The sequence below is a fragment of the Peromyscus eremicus genome, chromosome 20 (assembly GCF_949786415.1).
Source record: "Peromyscus eremicus chromosome 20, PerEre_H2_v1, whole genome shotgun sequence".
In the NCBI taxonomy this organism is placed as follows: domain Eukaryota; kingdom Metazoa; phylum Chordata; class Mammalia; order Rodentia; family Cricetidae; genus Peromyscus; species Peromyscus eremicus.
The window spans coordinates 18,267,144-18,283,427 of NC_081436.1; the positions used below are offsets into that span (position 1 = coordinate 18,267,144).

The 16,284-nt window shown below is 41.0% G+C and overlaps 1 protein-coding gene across 2 annotated transcripts in view; it reads left to right on the plus strand.

Moving 5' to 3' along the window:
• The first annotated feature begins 51 nt into the window (after nucleotides 1-51).
• Nucleotides 52-16,284, plus strand: part of Smc1b (structural maintenance of chromosomes 1B) — an 81,045-nt gene continuing 64,812 nt past the window's right edge. Inside the window, exons 1-5 of one of the 2 annotated variants that reach the window (XM_059247549.1) lie at nucleotides 52-245; nucleotides 6,911-7,099; nucleotides 8,364-8,476; nucleotides 8,563-8,766; nucleotides 11,100-11,338. In XM_059247549.1, the coding sequence (XP_059103532.1) occupies nucleotides 137-245; nucleotides 6,911-7,099; nucleotides 8,364-8,476; nucleotides 8,563-8,766; nucleotides 11,100-11,338 (854 nt within the window). In that variant the 5' untranslated portion in view covers nucleotides 52-136. Of the gene's footprint in view, nucleotides 246-1,233; nucleotides 1,255-6,910; nucleotides 7,100-8,363; nucleotides 8,477-8,562; nucleotides 8,767-11,099; nucleotides 11,339-16,284 lie in introns of those variants that run through there. The other variant, XM_059247550.1, reaches the window with a different exon arrangement.

A 16,284-nucleotide genomic window follows, 5' to 3' on the forward strand; every position in this document is an offset into this window, starting at 1 on the left:
GTCCAACCTCCGTTGCTAAGGAACGGCGCCTCTCGCGCGAGCGCGCGCCAGTCTCGCGAGACTTGGCCAAGCGCCTTCCCGCGCTTTTGCCTCCCTGGCGCACGACGAGGAAGCGGCGGAGGCGCGGAGGGCAGCCATGGGGCGGCTGGAGCTGCTGCTCGTGGAGAATTTCAAGTCGTGGCGAGGCCGCCAGGTCATCGGTCCCTTCAAGAGGTTCACCTGCATCATCGGCCCCAACGGCTCTGGTAACCGGCGCTCCAGGGCCGTTCGGCCTGAGGGGACGCTCGGGCCGCTGTCGCCCGCTGTGGACCTGAGCGGACCCAGGGCCCCCGGCCTGGACCCCAGGGGCCTGCTCTCGCCCGTGGTCGGCCTGAGGGGACCCAGCCACTCCCAGTCCCCACTGTCACCTGCTGTAGGCCCGAGGGGACACCCCATTTCCCCCCACTTCCTACCCCTCCCCTCCCCCCTGCTCCGCTCCTTGACCGCTGTAGGCCCGAGGGAACCCACTGCCGGCCTGAGGAGACCCAGTGACCCTCCCATCCCTGCTGTAGACCTGAGGGGACACCCCACTACCCCCTCCTCCCTCACCCCTTCTACCTGCCCCCCCTTGACCGCTGTAGGCCCGAGGGAACCCACTGTCGGCCTGAGGAGACCCAGTGACCCCCCAATCCCTGCTGTAGACCTGAGGGGACACCTCTCCCCTCCTCTCCCCCTTCTCCCCCCTCCTCCTCCCTCCCTTGACCGCCGTAGGCCTGAGGGTACCCACTCTCGGGCTGAGGGGACCCAGCCACCCCCAATCCCTGCCGTAGCCCCACTTCCGGCTTATGCCCTTGTTGACTGCCGTAGGCCCGAGGGTACCCAGGGACCCGGGTGTCAGCCTGAGGGGGACCCAGGGGCCTCTGTAGCCCGTTGTTGGCCTGAAGGGACCCAGCGTGACCACCACTCCCTCCCCCACCCCCATCACCCGCTGTAGGTCTGAAGGGGACCCAGGAGCCTGGGGCCGCACTGTGGCCCGAGGTTTCACTGCTTCCTAATGGACTGGGTCGGGCCAAGAGCCCCAGACTGCCCCGCCACCACCCTTGCTGGCTCTCCTCGCCCGTCCCCAGCCCCCATCCCGCTGTCGTTCCCCACCGCCTCACCCCCACAGCAGCAAATACTGAGAATGAAATGGATTTGGCCTTTGTTGGGACAGACAAAACCCGTCCTAACCCGGGCGTAGTTAATGTAAAGAGAGGGAATTATAGTGCCTAAAAGGTAATTTCTAAAATAGGTTTCCTGACTGGTGCCGCGTTTAAATCAGTCACAGCAGAGGTCTCCGGTCTGAACACAGCAGATCTGGTGTATTCATCTTTTTCAGCAAATGATTGTTAAGCCTCCACTGGCAGGCCTGCAGTTAATGTTTACTAATCATACGACCTGAAGTTACCCCCTGATTCACCACCCGGCTTATTTTTTTCCATTTTGGATAATCTAGTGGTACAATCTTTTTTTTTTTTTTTTTTACTGTATTTTCATATAAAAATAGTATACATGGCTGGGCGGCAGTGGCACATGCCTTTAATCCCAGCACTCGGGAGGCAGAGCCAGGCGGATCTCTGAGTTCGAGGCCAGCCTGGTCTACAGATCAAGACCCAGGACAGGCACCAAAACCACACAGAGAAACCCTGTCTCAGAAAAAAAAAAGTATACATGTAACATACAAAACTTGAAAATAAGAATAGAAAGTCAAACATTTATTTACAATTCAAAGATGATAGCTCTGTTCTTTTGGGGCATCTCTATACAGATTTTTCCCTACGTAAACTTTAAAAAAAAATGAGTTAATATGTACTGTTTCTCCTTCAGAAGATTAGCCTTTCATTACATGTTCATCTGATGTTCAAATTCAGATTTCCTCAACTAATTTCAAAATTGTCTTCAGCCAGAACCCTTTCCACTTCAGACCTACATAATGTTTCAAAATGTTATATCCTTTAAATTTATCTTAATTTAGCACAGTGCTTTTATTTTTAAATCCTTTCTTGGCTTCCCATAATCTAAAGCATAAAGTTCAATTCCTTTAATGTAGTATGTTGTAATTAGATAACTTATCCAGCCTTTTCTCTTAAGCTCCCAAGTATAAACTTTATAAAAGCAATATTCTGCTTTTTAAAAAAAAAAAAAAAGAAAGAAAGAAACAACTGGAACAGTACCATGCTCTTTTATTCCTTTGTATCTATGATCAAGTTACTGTCTTTTCCTGGAATGATATATTTACCTTTAACACTCCCCTCTCCAAACTGACTTATTCCTTGAAACTTAATCTAGAATTATTTCCTAAAAAGCTAACTCAGGCTAGAGAAATGGCTCAGTGGTTGCAAGTACTAGCTGCTCTTCAGAGGACCTAGATCTAGTTCCAGGACCCATGTGGTAGCTCACAGCCATCTGTAATTCTAGCTCCAAGGAATCTTGACAACCTCTTCTGGTTTCTGCAGGCATCAGGCACACATGTAGTATGCATACACACATTCAGGCAAAACACTTATGCAATAAAATTTTTTAAAAAGATCCAACTTCATCTCTAGCTATTGGTGCTTCTGTTAGGGGTTTCTGTGGCATTTCACATTTTTCCTTAAAGTTATTATAGTAAATTTCCCACATTTATTGGAAACAATGTATTTTGGGAATCAAATATTTCACTCTAAAACATGTTTGACTTTGTGCCTCTTCTTTTGTAAAGTGCAAATACCAAGTTTACAAAAATTATTGCAAAAAAAAAAAATAACAGATGGCAGGTGTCCAGCACCAAAGTGATTCAACAGATTGATCACATTCTCCCACTATAAGCACTTTAAAGCAATGGAAAGAAAAATAACAGCAAGTTTAAAGAGCTAATTGATTTTTGTTTGTGATTGTATCATCAGGCCACACCTCATTCTATGAAGTAGAATGGGTATTCTAGGAATAATAGAATGGTTGGCTTTTATAAGAACAATAAAAGTGGATTGGCCAACAGTGAGGTATGACAGGTTACTTACCTTATACCCAGCTGAGGTAGATTGGACTCTAATTGGTTGTTGTGAGCTTCCTGCTTTCAGGACAAGCCAGTTTATGTGGGAATTTACTTCCTGCCTTAAAAGTTCAGTTTGATTGTGTGAACTTATGAGTTACTCTGTTGGTTTGGTCTCATAGTCTGGTATCTAGTTAAGAGGATGGTCCAAAACTGTGACTTCCATTAAATTTTGATAGAGGAAAACCTATATTTTACTGCTTTTTAGGCCTGGTACTTAACAGAATGCCTGGTAAATGTTCAGAAAATGTTTGTAGGGTGAATGGATATTTTGAGGGCTAAGAGATCAAAGATTAAAGAGGCTTTTAAGAATTTTAAATAGGAAAGAAATGGCAAAAAGGAGAGGTACACAGTTATGTTTCAGGGAGTTTTCAAATCTTGGTTCATTTGTATTAAGCAATCATAGCCTAAAATACAACTCTTTCAGAATAGCTACTTTCTTAATGTTCTTTTAAAATTATTCATAGCAGGTATCCGCAGTCTCTTGGCTTGGTTTGTTCAGTTTTTTTCTTTCTTTTTTTAATAACAGATAGTTGTTAACACTAGTTGACAGATTAGCACTTTTCATTTCTCTTGCAATTATTCTATTCTTTCATCTCCCAGTTTTATCTGTCCATATTTATTACCATTTGTAATTGTCCTTTTTGTTTATTATCTGACTGTCTTAAGAAAATACAACTTTTTTACCTGGATGTGGTGGTGCATGCCTTTAATCCCAGCCCTCAGGATGCAGAGGCAGGTGAATTTGTAAGTTTGAGGCTGTTCTGGTCTACATGGAGTTTAAGGCAGCCAGGGCCACATAGTGAGATCCTGTATCAAAAAATAAAAATAAAGCAAACCTTTTGGACACATACATTAATTGAGTGAAAAATTTAATTGGGGAAAATATTTTTGAGAAGATTTTCAATAAAGATCCATCAAAAGGTGTTGCTATTTGGCTTCATTTCTGCCACATGATTCAGTTCAGTGAATGTTCGTTTTTGTCCTACGTGTATATCTTATAGTAGCTTTCAATATGAAGTTTATCAATCTTAATAAGCCATGATTTTTGCTGCTTTTTTTGTTTCGTTGTTTTGTTTTTTCAAGACAGTTTCTCTGTGTAGCCTTGGCTGTCCTGGAATTCACTCTATAGATAAGGCTGGCCTCGAACCCAGAGGTCTACATGCCTCTGCCTCCCGAGAGCTAGGATTTAAGGCATGTGCCACCACCACCTGGCTGTTTTTGTAACATTTTAAAAACTTATTATTGTTCTTTTTAGAAGGACTTTAACCCTCTAAAACCACCTTTGTTTACATTACTTTCTGGCACTGGAAATTCAAATTGCTTGTGTAATAGCTGAACTGACATTGCATCTTGGAATTACAGCTATTTATGGGTTCATAGTTGTGAAATGTTAGAAATAAGTTTGGGGTCACAAAGAAAAAGACCACTACTCCAGCTGAAGTATCTTAACAGATGTCTTGATGAAGAGGGTATGCTAGGAAGAGCAAGCTCACTGAGACTGGAAGTGCACTTGTTTTTTCTAAGGCAGATGGTGTCTTTTTCCTGTTAGCTGGGTTCTGACCTCAGTCTTGGCAACTGGCTAGTTTTAAAAGAATTGGGGCAAAGGGAATGAAGGAAAGCAGGAAGCAGTCAGCCAATTAATTCACTTAAGTTCCGGGAATATAGTAGAACCTTGTGTAGGAAAGGATTTACTTGGTGAGGAGATAAAATATTTGAATTCCTTGTTTCAGAAACAAGGTTGGTTTTTGTTTTTGTTTTTGTTTTGAGACAGGGTTTCTTTATGTAGCTTTGGAGAAGCTATAGATCTGTAGACCAGGCTGGCCTTGAACTCACAGAGAGGCCTTGAACTCACAGAGATCTGCCTGGCTCTGCCTCCCGAGTGCCGGGATTAAAGGCATGTGTCACCACCACCTGGCTCAAACACAAGGATTTTTGTTTAGTTTTTTGAAACAGGGTCTCGCTATGTAGCCTTGGCTGGCCTGGAGCTTGTTATATAGATCAAGCTTGCCTTAAACTCACTGAAATTCACCTGCCTCTACCTCCCAAGTGCTGGGATTAAAGGTGTGTACCACCACAACTGGCTTAAACACAAATTTTATAGTTTTGGTAGAACTCATCTTAAAGGTTCCCCATATAGTGTGAATCTTCCGGTGAGGTTGATGATCTCCAGGACTACCTTCTGGTTTGGTGATTTGCTGGGCAATCCTTCAGTGTGTAGCATATAGTTTACTCAGGGTTGTCATGCATGATAGTGGAGAGGTACAAAGCAAACTCAGCAGTGGGAAAAGCTGAATTCTTAAGCAGTTAAGTTCTCATGTTGAAATGCCACCAAAAAACCTCATGGACTCAATGTGCAGGATTTTTATTGGGAGATAGTCTTGCCTTCTACCTAGCACATAACCAAATTCCAGACTCCTAGAAAGGAAGCACATATTTAATCCTAATCATGTCTCACCAAGTGTAGGTACCATGTGCCATTCTTACCAAGAAATTGTAAAAACCCTGCCCAGATCCAAGTATAAAAATCATGAAGATTCTAGCAGTCTCCATTTATACCTTGAGAAGATCCTACATTCAGTTAGCATTTAGCTTTTTAAATTTTTTCTTGTTTGTTTGTTTTTCAAGACAAAGTTTCTGTACACAGCCCAGGCTGTCCGGGAACTTGCTCTGTAGATCAGGCTTGCCTCTTAATTCACAGAGATCTGCCGCTTCTGCCTCCCAAGTGCTGGGGTTAAAGTATTGTGCCACCACTGCTCAGCTAGCTTTTCAAATTTTTTAAATATAGAGGGATATGGTGCTGTTATAATGTTTATGTGATTATTTCCGTTTATAAAATGGGAGTTATGGAAATAGAGATTTTAAGTAATTTGCCCTGTGTGATATCTGTAACATGAATTCCTAAATGGTCTTATTAATAGAAACAAACCCAGAGCTAGATATTGGGGTGAATGTTGAAAGATCAGAGAAACAGAACAAGCCACAACCAACCTGACCTTGCCAGTTTCTCAGCCAGCTGATCTTGTTTCCTCACACTGAAAGTCTCTGAGTCCTCACCCAAATGGATCTCAGCTTAACTGCTGCTAAAAGCTAAAAAGACTCTAGTTCCTGGTCCTCAAGCCTCATATACCTTTCTGCTTCCTGCCATCACTTCCTGGGATTAAATGCGTGTGACATCATGCCTGGCTGTTTCCAGTGTGGCTTTGAACTCACAGAGATCCAGATGGATCTCTGCCTCCGAAATACTAGGATTAAAGGCGTTTGCTAACACTGCCTAAACCTATGTTTAATGTAGTGGCTGTTATGTTCTCTGACCCCCAGATAAGTTTATTAGGGTGCACAATATATCAACCACAGATATCCAGGAATAGGATAGAGCTGAGGTCTATGTTTGTTTTGTTTAATTTTATTTAGTTAATTAGTTTTTGATTCATGTGTTTATATCCTTACATTCACACCTCTCTGCCACAGTTACATGGGAGAAACAATCCACCTACCTGGAGTTTCTCAATCACATAGATTTTGAACATTGACCAAACAAGAATTCTGAGATTTGCATATTGGCTATATTTCACTTGTATTGGTGGTTTGATTTCTTTGGCTCTCAGAAGGTTTTTCAGTCATTAAGAATGAATCTTTTGGGTGGTGGTGGCACATGCCTTTAATTCTAGCACTCAGGAGGCAGAGGCAGGTGGATCTCTATGAGTTTGAGGCCAGCCTGGTCTACAAAGTGAGTTCCAGGACAGCCAGGGCTACACAGAGAAACCCTGTCTTGAAAAACCACCACTAATAACAATAATAATAATAATAATAATAATAATATAATAAAGAATCTTTCTTCACCTTTTTTTTTTTCTTCAGGAAAATCTAATGTAATGGATGCACTTAGTTTCGTAATGGGAGAAAAAACAACTAATTTAAGGGTGAAAAATATTCAAGAACTTATTCATGGAGCACATATTGGAAAACCTGTTTCTTCTTCTGCAAGTGTAAAAATTATATACATAGAGGACAGTGGAGAAGAGAAAACTTTCACAAGGATTATCCGAGGTAATTGTGTGTGTGTGTGTGTGTGTGTGTGTGTGTGTGAGAGAGAGAGAGAGAGAGAGAGAGAGAGAGAGAGAGAGAGAATTTTAGTTTAGTGTCTGATTGCCTACTCTTTCTTTGAAGTGTGAGACTTACGATTCACCAGCATAGTGAGTAACAGATTCTTTCTTAGAAGCAAATAACAGAACCTGTTTTATTCCCTATTAAGTCTCTTGCTTAAGCAGACTCACTTTTTCAATACTCTTACTGTCAAGTAACGTTTTTATACTTGGCTATTTGTCTAAGATGGAGGGAACCTATCTCTAAATAGAGACATCATAAAACTTCTTTCTCTGCTTCTCTGTGCTTGTTTTCTTAGTAAATAAGTGTATTTTTGGCCTATATACACCTAAAAGCAACTTGAATAAAATGTTTATTTTTTATTATTTATTTATGAATTCCCTATATTACTCTAATAAACTATTATGGCTCATCTGTAATAAGTGTATCATGCAAGGACTTTATAAAGTCATGAAAAGTAGATATATATTTTATTGCTTTTACTTGTTGCTGTTTTCTTTCTAGTTAACTAAGATAAATCCTCCCTCCCTCCCTCCCTTTCTTGACAGGGTCTTGATATGTAGTCCAACTGACCTTTAGCTCACAATCCTACTTAGGCTTTCAAATGTAGACATTGCACACACGTGCTACCATGTCTGACTTCACTACATTTCTAAAGTATGAAAACTGTATTATTAACTTAAATTATATATCATTTTATATATATAATTAGGTATTTCTGCATTTTATCACTTGGAGCAGTCATTGGCCAATTTTTCTCACTCCCTTTTGGACATTTATTGGTTGTGATGGGCTCTCAATGTGCTGTTAACAAGCTCAAGTGATCCTCCTAAAGGTGCTGGAACTCTGGGCCATGTCACGGTACCTAGTCTTTGGCTTTTTAACTGAGAATTCTCCATTTCAGTAAAAATTTCTTTTTTCACTGTATTTAAAATTGTAATGACTTCCCCCACATGCAGAAACATCCTATCTTTCCTCATAGATACCACTTTCTCACATATTATTTATTTTATTTGAATATTTTGTTTCTATCTCTAAGATACGAACTTTTTGAGGTAAAACACTTTTTATGTTACTACCATGAAATAATCTTTAGTTTATAATACATATATTTGTTGAATAATTAAATGAATTTATGTATAGGTATATTAGTTATATACCTACTTCAATAAAAACATTCTATAACATTTTATTTTGTTTATTTTAGGAGGATGCTCAGAATTTCATTTTGGGGATAAACCTGTGAGTCGTTCTGCATATGTAGCACAGTTGGAAAAGATAGGCATAATAGTCAAAGCACAGAACTGTCTAGTTTTTCAGGTAAGTAGTTACACTCATTTGTTTCATTTGTTTTTAAAACATGTTACCATATTTTACATGCTGTTGTGCTTTACTGTTACTAATAGGGAACTGTAGAGTCCATTTCTATGAAGAAGCCCAAAGAGAGGACTCAATTTTTTGAAGAAATCAGTACTTCAGGAGAGTTTATAGGAGAATATGAGGAGAAGAAAAAGAAGTTACAAAAATGTGAAGAAGATGCACAATTTCATTTTAATAGAAAAAAAAATGTAGCCGCAGAGCGGAAGCATGCAAAAATCGAAAAAGAAGAGGTAAGATATCATGAAGATGTCACCAATAATAATTACATATTAAATAGAAAAAATTCTGTTTAAATTATAAGTTATTAGCCAGGCATGGTGGTGCACACTTTTAATCCTAGCACTTGGGAGGCAGAGGCAGGTGGATCTCTTAGTTTGAGGCCAGCCTGGTCTACAGAGCTAGTTCCAGGACAGTCAGAGCTATACAGAGAAAGTATGTCTCAAAAAAACTAAAAAGCAAACAAAAACCCCACATTATTGGCTGTGGGGTACTAAAAGGTTCCATCAATAATATAAAACAAAATCTGGCATTCAGAAAAAAAAATTTAAAAAGGTAAATAGTTTTTAATGTTTATTTCGTGTGTGTATGTGCAACACAGATCCATGTGTGGTGGTCGGAGAACACCTTGCAGGTGTCAGGTCTCTCTTTTCCATGTGGTTCCTGGGAATTAAGGCTGTCAGGCTTGGCAGCAAGTGTGCTCACCTACTGCGCCATCTTGCTGCCCCAAGATAAACTTTTTCTATATGTCTGCCGTATAAGACAGTACAGCAGAGGTACTCAACACTTTTGGATCTTGACTCTTGTACACTTGTAAAAGTTACTGAGAACCCCAAAGAGTTTTTCATAGCAAATTGTATTGCCAATATTTATATGTTTTATTTATGTTTCAACTTTTTTTTTTTTTATGTGCATGGGTGTTTTGCCTAAATGTGTGTATGTGTATCATGTGTCTGGTGCCTGTAGAGGCCAGAAGAGGACAATGAATCCTCTGGAATTGGAGTTGCAAACCATTGTGAGCCACCATGTGGGAGCTGATACTCAAACCCCAGTCCTCTGGGAGAGCAGCCAGTATTCTTAACTGCTGAGCCATTTCTTCCACTCTGTTTATTCTGTTTTAAATTAAAACTCAATAATTTTTAATTGGCTAAGCTCATTTTATGTTGACATGCTAATATATTTTTAATGAAAAATAATTACATATCCAAAACAATTTACAAGAGCAACATTATATGTTTTTATATTCTGTAATGTCTGGCTTAATATAACATAGTTGTATTCTCACAAACATTTCTGACTTTTTTTATAAAGGTGATGCATTATAACTCAAGCTTTCCCTAAACCATTTCCTCATTAAGTATTTACTGTTCAAAGCCTCATTTAAATTGCTGTCTCCTCCTTTCTATCATATTACTAATTTAGTTTCCTTTGTAGCATATAATTCTGTATAAAATTACCTTGTTTATTTTTGTTTGTTTTTTTAGTAGTCTCTGAGTCCTCTACCCTCTATTAGAAAAACTGGAATATAAGCTTTATAAGAATAAGAATGGTTTATCTCATTTTATTCTCAACCATATTCCCAACACATAAAGCAGGATCTGCTGTATAGCTCAGTAAATATTTTGAGGAAATAAATGGAAGGTGAATGTATTCCTTATTAGTAATATTGCTCAGTTTCTTCATATTGTGAATGTGTTTATCTGCTCTGTATTTTGTTAGTGAGAAGGGGTGGGCAGTAAGTCAGAATATAGTATTTAGAGCATACTGAAATAGCTTATAGAGTAGCAGAACTTAAAACATTTTCATAAAGACAATTAGAATATTCGAGCTTCCTGATTATTTTTTTACAATATCCTTGGCAGGCATCTGTTTACAAGTTACTAGTTAAACTTTGTTGACTAGGACTCCGCCTCATGAGGTGGTGGCGCACTCCCTTGTTTTCCTTATTGCTAGCACGAATGTTAAGAGAATTCTTTTCATGTGTAATTTAAAATTCTGATAGTCTTATTAGTTTTATCAGTGTAAAAATTACTTCTTAGAGCAAGAATTTTACTTGGAATTACTGTAAAGCGGCTAGGGACCTATTTATATAATGTTCCTTTCACTTTATAGTAAAGAAGATGATTCCAGCAATGTTAAGGAACTTGTCCGACTTTCTGAGGACCCATGTTGACAGGGGCTACTTCACTATCACAAGCTGGTCACTGAGTGCATGAATGCAGACTCATTTCTTGGTTGCTGTTTTATTTTAGAAATATATTAAGAAACCTTCAAATAATTCTACTTTTTTCAGGAATAATCTTTCTTGGATGGATGTGGTGGTACACACCTGTAATTCCAGCACTTGAGAGATGAATAGGAAAATCAGGAGTTCAGGCTCATCCTCAGCTGCATAGCAGGTCTGAGACTAGCTGGGCCTTGTCTCTGTCTCCAAAAAAATGAGAGAAAGCAGGGAAGAGATAATTCTATGACAAATTTCGTTAGCGATCATGTGCTGATACTATCAAGTTCATGAACAGAAGCTTAAAATGTATACCCTTTTATCTTCTCTTGTACTGTTTTATAGGCAGAACGTTACCAAAGTCTTCTTGAAGAATTGAAAATAAACAAGATACAACTGATGCTTTTCCAACTGTATTACAATGAGGAAAAAATTAATGTTCTGAATACTAAATTAGAGCATATGGACAGGAATTTGAGCGTTGTAAAAGACACTCTGTCTCACCATGAAAACATAATTAAAGCTAAGAAAAAGGATCGTGGCATGTTAACTAGACAACTACAGCAAACAGAAAAAGAACTGAAGTAAGTTTTTAAAATAGATGTTAGCATTTAGGCTTTTTTAAAAGTTTTTTATTGACATTTATTTAATCAGTGTGTGTACATGTGCATGCCAGCTCATGCTTACTGCAGTATGCATGTGGAGGCCAGAGGACAACCTACAGAAATCAGTTCTCTCCTTCTACCATGTGGGTTCTAGGAATTGAACTCAGGTTAATTTTGTCAGCAAGTAACTTTACCCACTGAGTCATTTCTCTGGTCCAGTAGTTGAGTTTCATGATAATTGAGAAAATATAATTGACACTTTAGGAGATAATATGTTTGGGGAGACAGTAATGGGGACTGAACTTAGACCTTCACACTTGGTAGGCAAGTACTTTACCACTGAGCTATATTCCCAGCCTACAAATTAACTTTTTTTTTTTTTTTGGTTTTTCGAGACAGGGTTTCTCTGTGTAGCTTGGCGCCTTTCCTGGAACTCACTTGGTAGTCCAGGCTGGTCTCGAACTCACAGAGATCCGCCTGGCTCTGCCTCCCGAGTGCTGGGATTAAAGGCGTGCGCCACCACTGGCCGGCGCCAAATTAACTTTTTAAAATTTGTATTTATTTAATTTGTTTTGTTCTGTTTTGTTTTGAGACATAGTCTCGTGTAGCTAGCCCTGACTGCCCTCAAACTCACAGGGATCTGCCTGCTTCTGATTCCTGAGTGCTGGGATAAAAAGTATGCACCACCATCCCTGGTGGAAATTGACTTTATAAAATGTACATTTTAGTTTGGAGTGCCTTTAGATATGCAGAACAGTTATAAATATGGTACCTTTCTCCCATATTCCCGTGCTGTTTCTCTTACTACTAACATATTGCATTAGTTTTGTATTTTAAAAACAGCAAGAAGGTGTCACACCAAACAGCAGGGCCCACATGGGAGGTTTATTGGGGGAAGGGCAGGGAAAGGGCAGAGACCCACCCTTGGGGACAACAGCAAAGGAAGAGAGAGAGAGAGACTGGAGGTGTACAAAGCCCGCTTTTTATAAGGAAACATAGTGAATGCACATGGGGGGTGCTCATAGTGGCTGCAGCTGAGGTATATCCTGTGAGGACCCTAAGAGCAGTCCAGTACAGATGCCTAAAATGCTAACATTCCTCCCTTTTGTTTATTATAAAAAAAGTGAGGAGTTAGAAAGGGGTAGTAGATGAGGCGAGGATGAGGGCACCATGTTCTCAAGACTGCTTCCTGCTGGCCTGCGAGGAGTGTGTGTGTGTGTGGGGGGGGGGCGTTGATCATCTTTGGGGGACCTGAGAAAACTAGGGTGCTGGCCACATCCCGGGGTAGCTGGCTGTTTCACTTCGCTGTCCAGGCTCTGTGGAACCATCCAGCACTGACTGCATGGACCTGGCAAGATGCTGTTCAGATGGATTCAAGTCAACTCCCTGGAGCTCACAAATCATGATGAGGTCATCAGCCAAAACGGAGGAGAGCCATGTGGTTGCTGTTAATAGTTACATGCACATACACACAGAGGTAAATAGAAAGGGAGAACTGATAGGTGCTAAGCAAGACAAAGCTGGCTCCTCCATCTCTGATTTGCACATTTCAGCAAACAGAACATTTAGAGAGGGAGAGCAGACAGACACAAGGTCTTGGAGCAAAGAAAAAGAAAGTGGAGAATTCTTTCTCGGTTCCCAAACTGCCTGGTCCAAAGAATGGTCAGGGGTCTCCAAAAGGCATCCCAATGGGAGCGAGGAAGTGTATGACACAGTTCCCAAGGATGAGGCAGAGAGAAGATCCAAAGACCTGAATGTTCTGGTGTCCCAGGGATCCAGGGAGGATCAGATTAAGTGGGCACAACCTGTTCAGTGGATCATCATCCAAAGAATAGGGGCTAAGGGCTAAGAGCCTGAGAGAGACACAGTTGCCTGGTACCAGAACTTCGAGAAAAGCCAGGTGAGGACTGTGCTCGAGGAATGATCTAGGGAAATGATCAGAGGCAGGTAGCCCCACCAGAGATCCAATTGTTGGTATTGAATAGAAGGCAAAGCTGTCGGTGAATGAGAAAGCAGATTTGTTGCAGGTGAAAGAGCAGATCCCTTGTGGGTGAAACAGGCAGATAAGGTCCTAGAGTGAAGTGGGTACTTTTGGTGGACCCTGCCAAGGTATGCCACGAAGCAAACACACCACACACAACAGAGTTAGTGCAGGAGGTTTATTGGGAGTGAGAGAGCTGAAGAATGAAAGAGTGAAAGGCTGCATCAGAGTGGGGACTTGAGAGAGGCAGGCAGACAAGAGGAAGAGAAGCAAGAGAGAAAAGAAGAGGCAAGAGAAGAAATTAGACACAAAGATGATTAAGAGGCAAGAGAAGAGACAAAGGGAGTGAGCTCTGCCTGGCAGGCACTTTCAAGGGTGCACATGCCATGGAAAAGGACCTGGAGACAGGTGATGATGCAACTGCTTTGGCAGAGGCTGGGCAGGGGAAATGCAGCTTAACAGGGAGGCACAGCTACAGGCTTTGTAGTTAGCAGGAGCTGAGTAGAGCCGGAAGAAAGAACAGAGTGAAGGGCTTGGAAAAAAGCTTGAAAACAAGGTACCCCCTTCCAGCTATTGGATCGCTGGTAGAAGTTGCAAAGGTCCTGTGAAATACTGGATGTGGGGTGCTGGTAAGTGGCCATTTGGATTGATATCTAAGGGGTATTGGGGCAAAGGTAGATAAGTTTAGCTCTTAAGTCGGGTGGTAGGTATGGTGGTAGGTGCATTTTTCATGAGTGAGATAGAGAAGATCCAAAGGCTGGAATCTCTAGCATCCCAGAAATTCAGTGAGGTGTAGGCTACTCAGTGGATCATCATCCAAAAAAGCAGGGGCCGATAGGCTAAGAGCCTGAGTGAGACACAGTCACCTAGTACTAGGATTTTGAGAAAAGCCAGAAGGCAAGGAATGTGCTCTAGAAACTAAGCCTTGCTCATGGGAAATGGCCAGAATTGAAGTGTGTGTGTGTGTGTGTGGGGGGGGGGGGGTTCTGCTTACCCATTGTCGGTGTTGGGTAGAGAGTCCCAGCGATCCCTTAGGTGGGAAAGTAGGGCTGTCAGGCAGACAAGGTTCTAGCACGTCTAGACTGCCGGGAGAGCCTATCTGAGTCACGGAACCAAATTGTATTTTAAAAGCTTGGGAAGGAGTCACAGCATTACACAAGGCCCACATGGTGGTTTATTGAGGGGAGGGGAGAGAAGGGGACAGAGACCAGTCCCTGGGGACGAGAGCAAAGGAAGAGAAAGAGACAGGAGGTGGGCAAGGTCCACCTTTTATAAAGAAACATAGCAAATGTGCACAGGGGGTGCTCATAGTGGCTGTAGCTGAGGATGTATCTAGTCAGGACCCTAAGGGAAGTCCAGTACAGATGCCTAAATGCTAACAATTAGTATAGTCAGAATATATAAATCAATATTCGTATATATTACATCCATATTTCATTTATATTTTCTTAATGTCTTTAACATCTTTTTTTTCTGGCCTAGAATACCACACTACATTTAGTTATTTGTTCTTGGGCTCCTTTGGGCTGTGATAGTTTATCATCATGGCAGTTTTAAAGAAATATTGTTCCTAGCTTTTTATAGGCTAGTTTTCTGAAGGTGAAGTAAAATATCATCCATCATATTCTAGGCATATCCTGTGATTAATGTCAACATATCACTATTCATGTTGACCTGATCACCTGACTAAGAGTGAGTTTGTCAGGTTTCTCTGCAGTAAAGTTAGTACTTTCTTTTCAGCACAGCTGACACAGAGGTGAGAGTTTCTCCACTTTGAGGCAAGGTCCATGTGATATATTTGTATTTCTGCACAGGAGATTCATCTCAGTTATTTGTTCAGTTTTTGTTTGTTTGTTTGTTTTCCAAGACATGGTTTCTCTGTATAGCCCTGGCTGTTCTGGAACTCAATTTGTAGACCAGGCTGACCTTGAACTCAGGTCTACTTACCTCTGCCTCCTGAGTGCTGGGATTAAAGGTGTGTACTAACACCACCCAGCTTGTTCAGTTATTTTTATATTACTATTTAGAGATATTTTCCATCTGGAATTATAACCCAATACTGTATTGCTTATTTTATTGCTTCAATTATTCTCTCTGTGGGAATTCTTTGAATTGTTTGCATATCTGTTGTATGATATGTTGTTTGTGTTCTGACAAATAAAGCTTGCTTGGAGTCAGAGGGTGGAGTTAGCCACTAGTTAACCATAGAGGTCTGGAGTCTGTACAGAAATGAACAGGAAGTGATGAGGCAGGGCAGAGACAGGATTTCAGCCCTTTTGGAGTGGAGGAATGGAAGAGGAAGGAAGTGACTGGCTGCTTTCCTGCTGATCTATCACATTTTACCCCAATACCTGACTCCTGGTTTTTATTAATAAGATTAATTAGATTTATGCTTCACATCCCATCACTGTGATTTTTTTCTGTTTAGCACTTGTTTACTTTCAGGAATTGCAAAATGCTCCAGGCTCATCTTATCTGACTTAGTCCTAACAACCTTCCCAGCTTTTATTTTTTTATTTTTTTATTTTTTTATTTTTTATTTTTTTGGTTTTTTGAGACAGGGTTTCTTTGTGTAGCTTTGCGCCTTTTCCTGGATCTCACTCTGTAGACCAGGCTGGCCTCGAACTCACAAAGATCCACCTGCCTCTGCCTCCCGAGTGCTGGGATTAAAGGCGTGCGCCACCACCGCCCGGCCCCAGCTTTTATGAACCTGCTCCAGACCTAGCACTAGTCACTTCTCCAAGGAGTTCTCTTTTTTAAAAGTAGAGAATAGTGTTAGGACTCCACATCTACATGCTAAGAGTGGTCATTAATACTGTTCCTAGACTTGTCTCTGGCAGATTAGGAAGTATGGAGATATTCCTGAGTGCTGGGATTAAAGGTGTGTGCCATCACCACTTGGCTTAATTATCTTCTTTCAAAGTTTATGGAAAATTACTTAGGC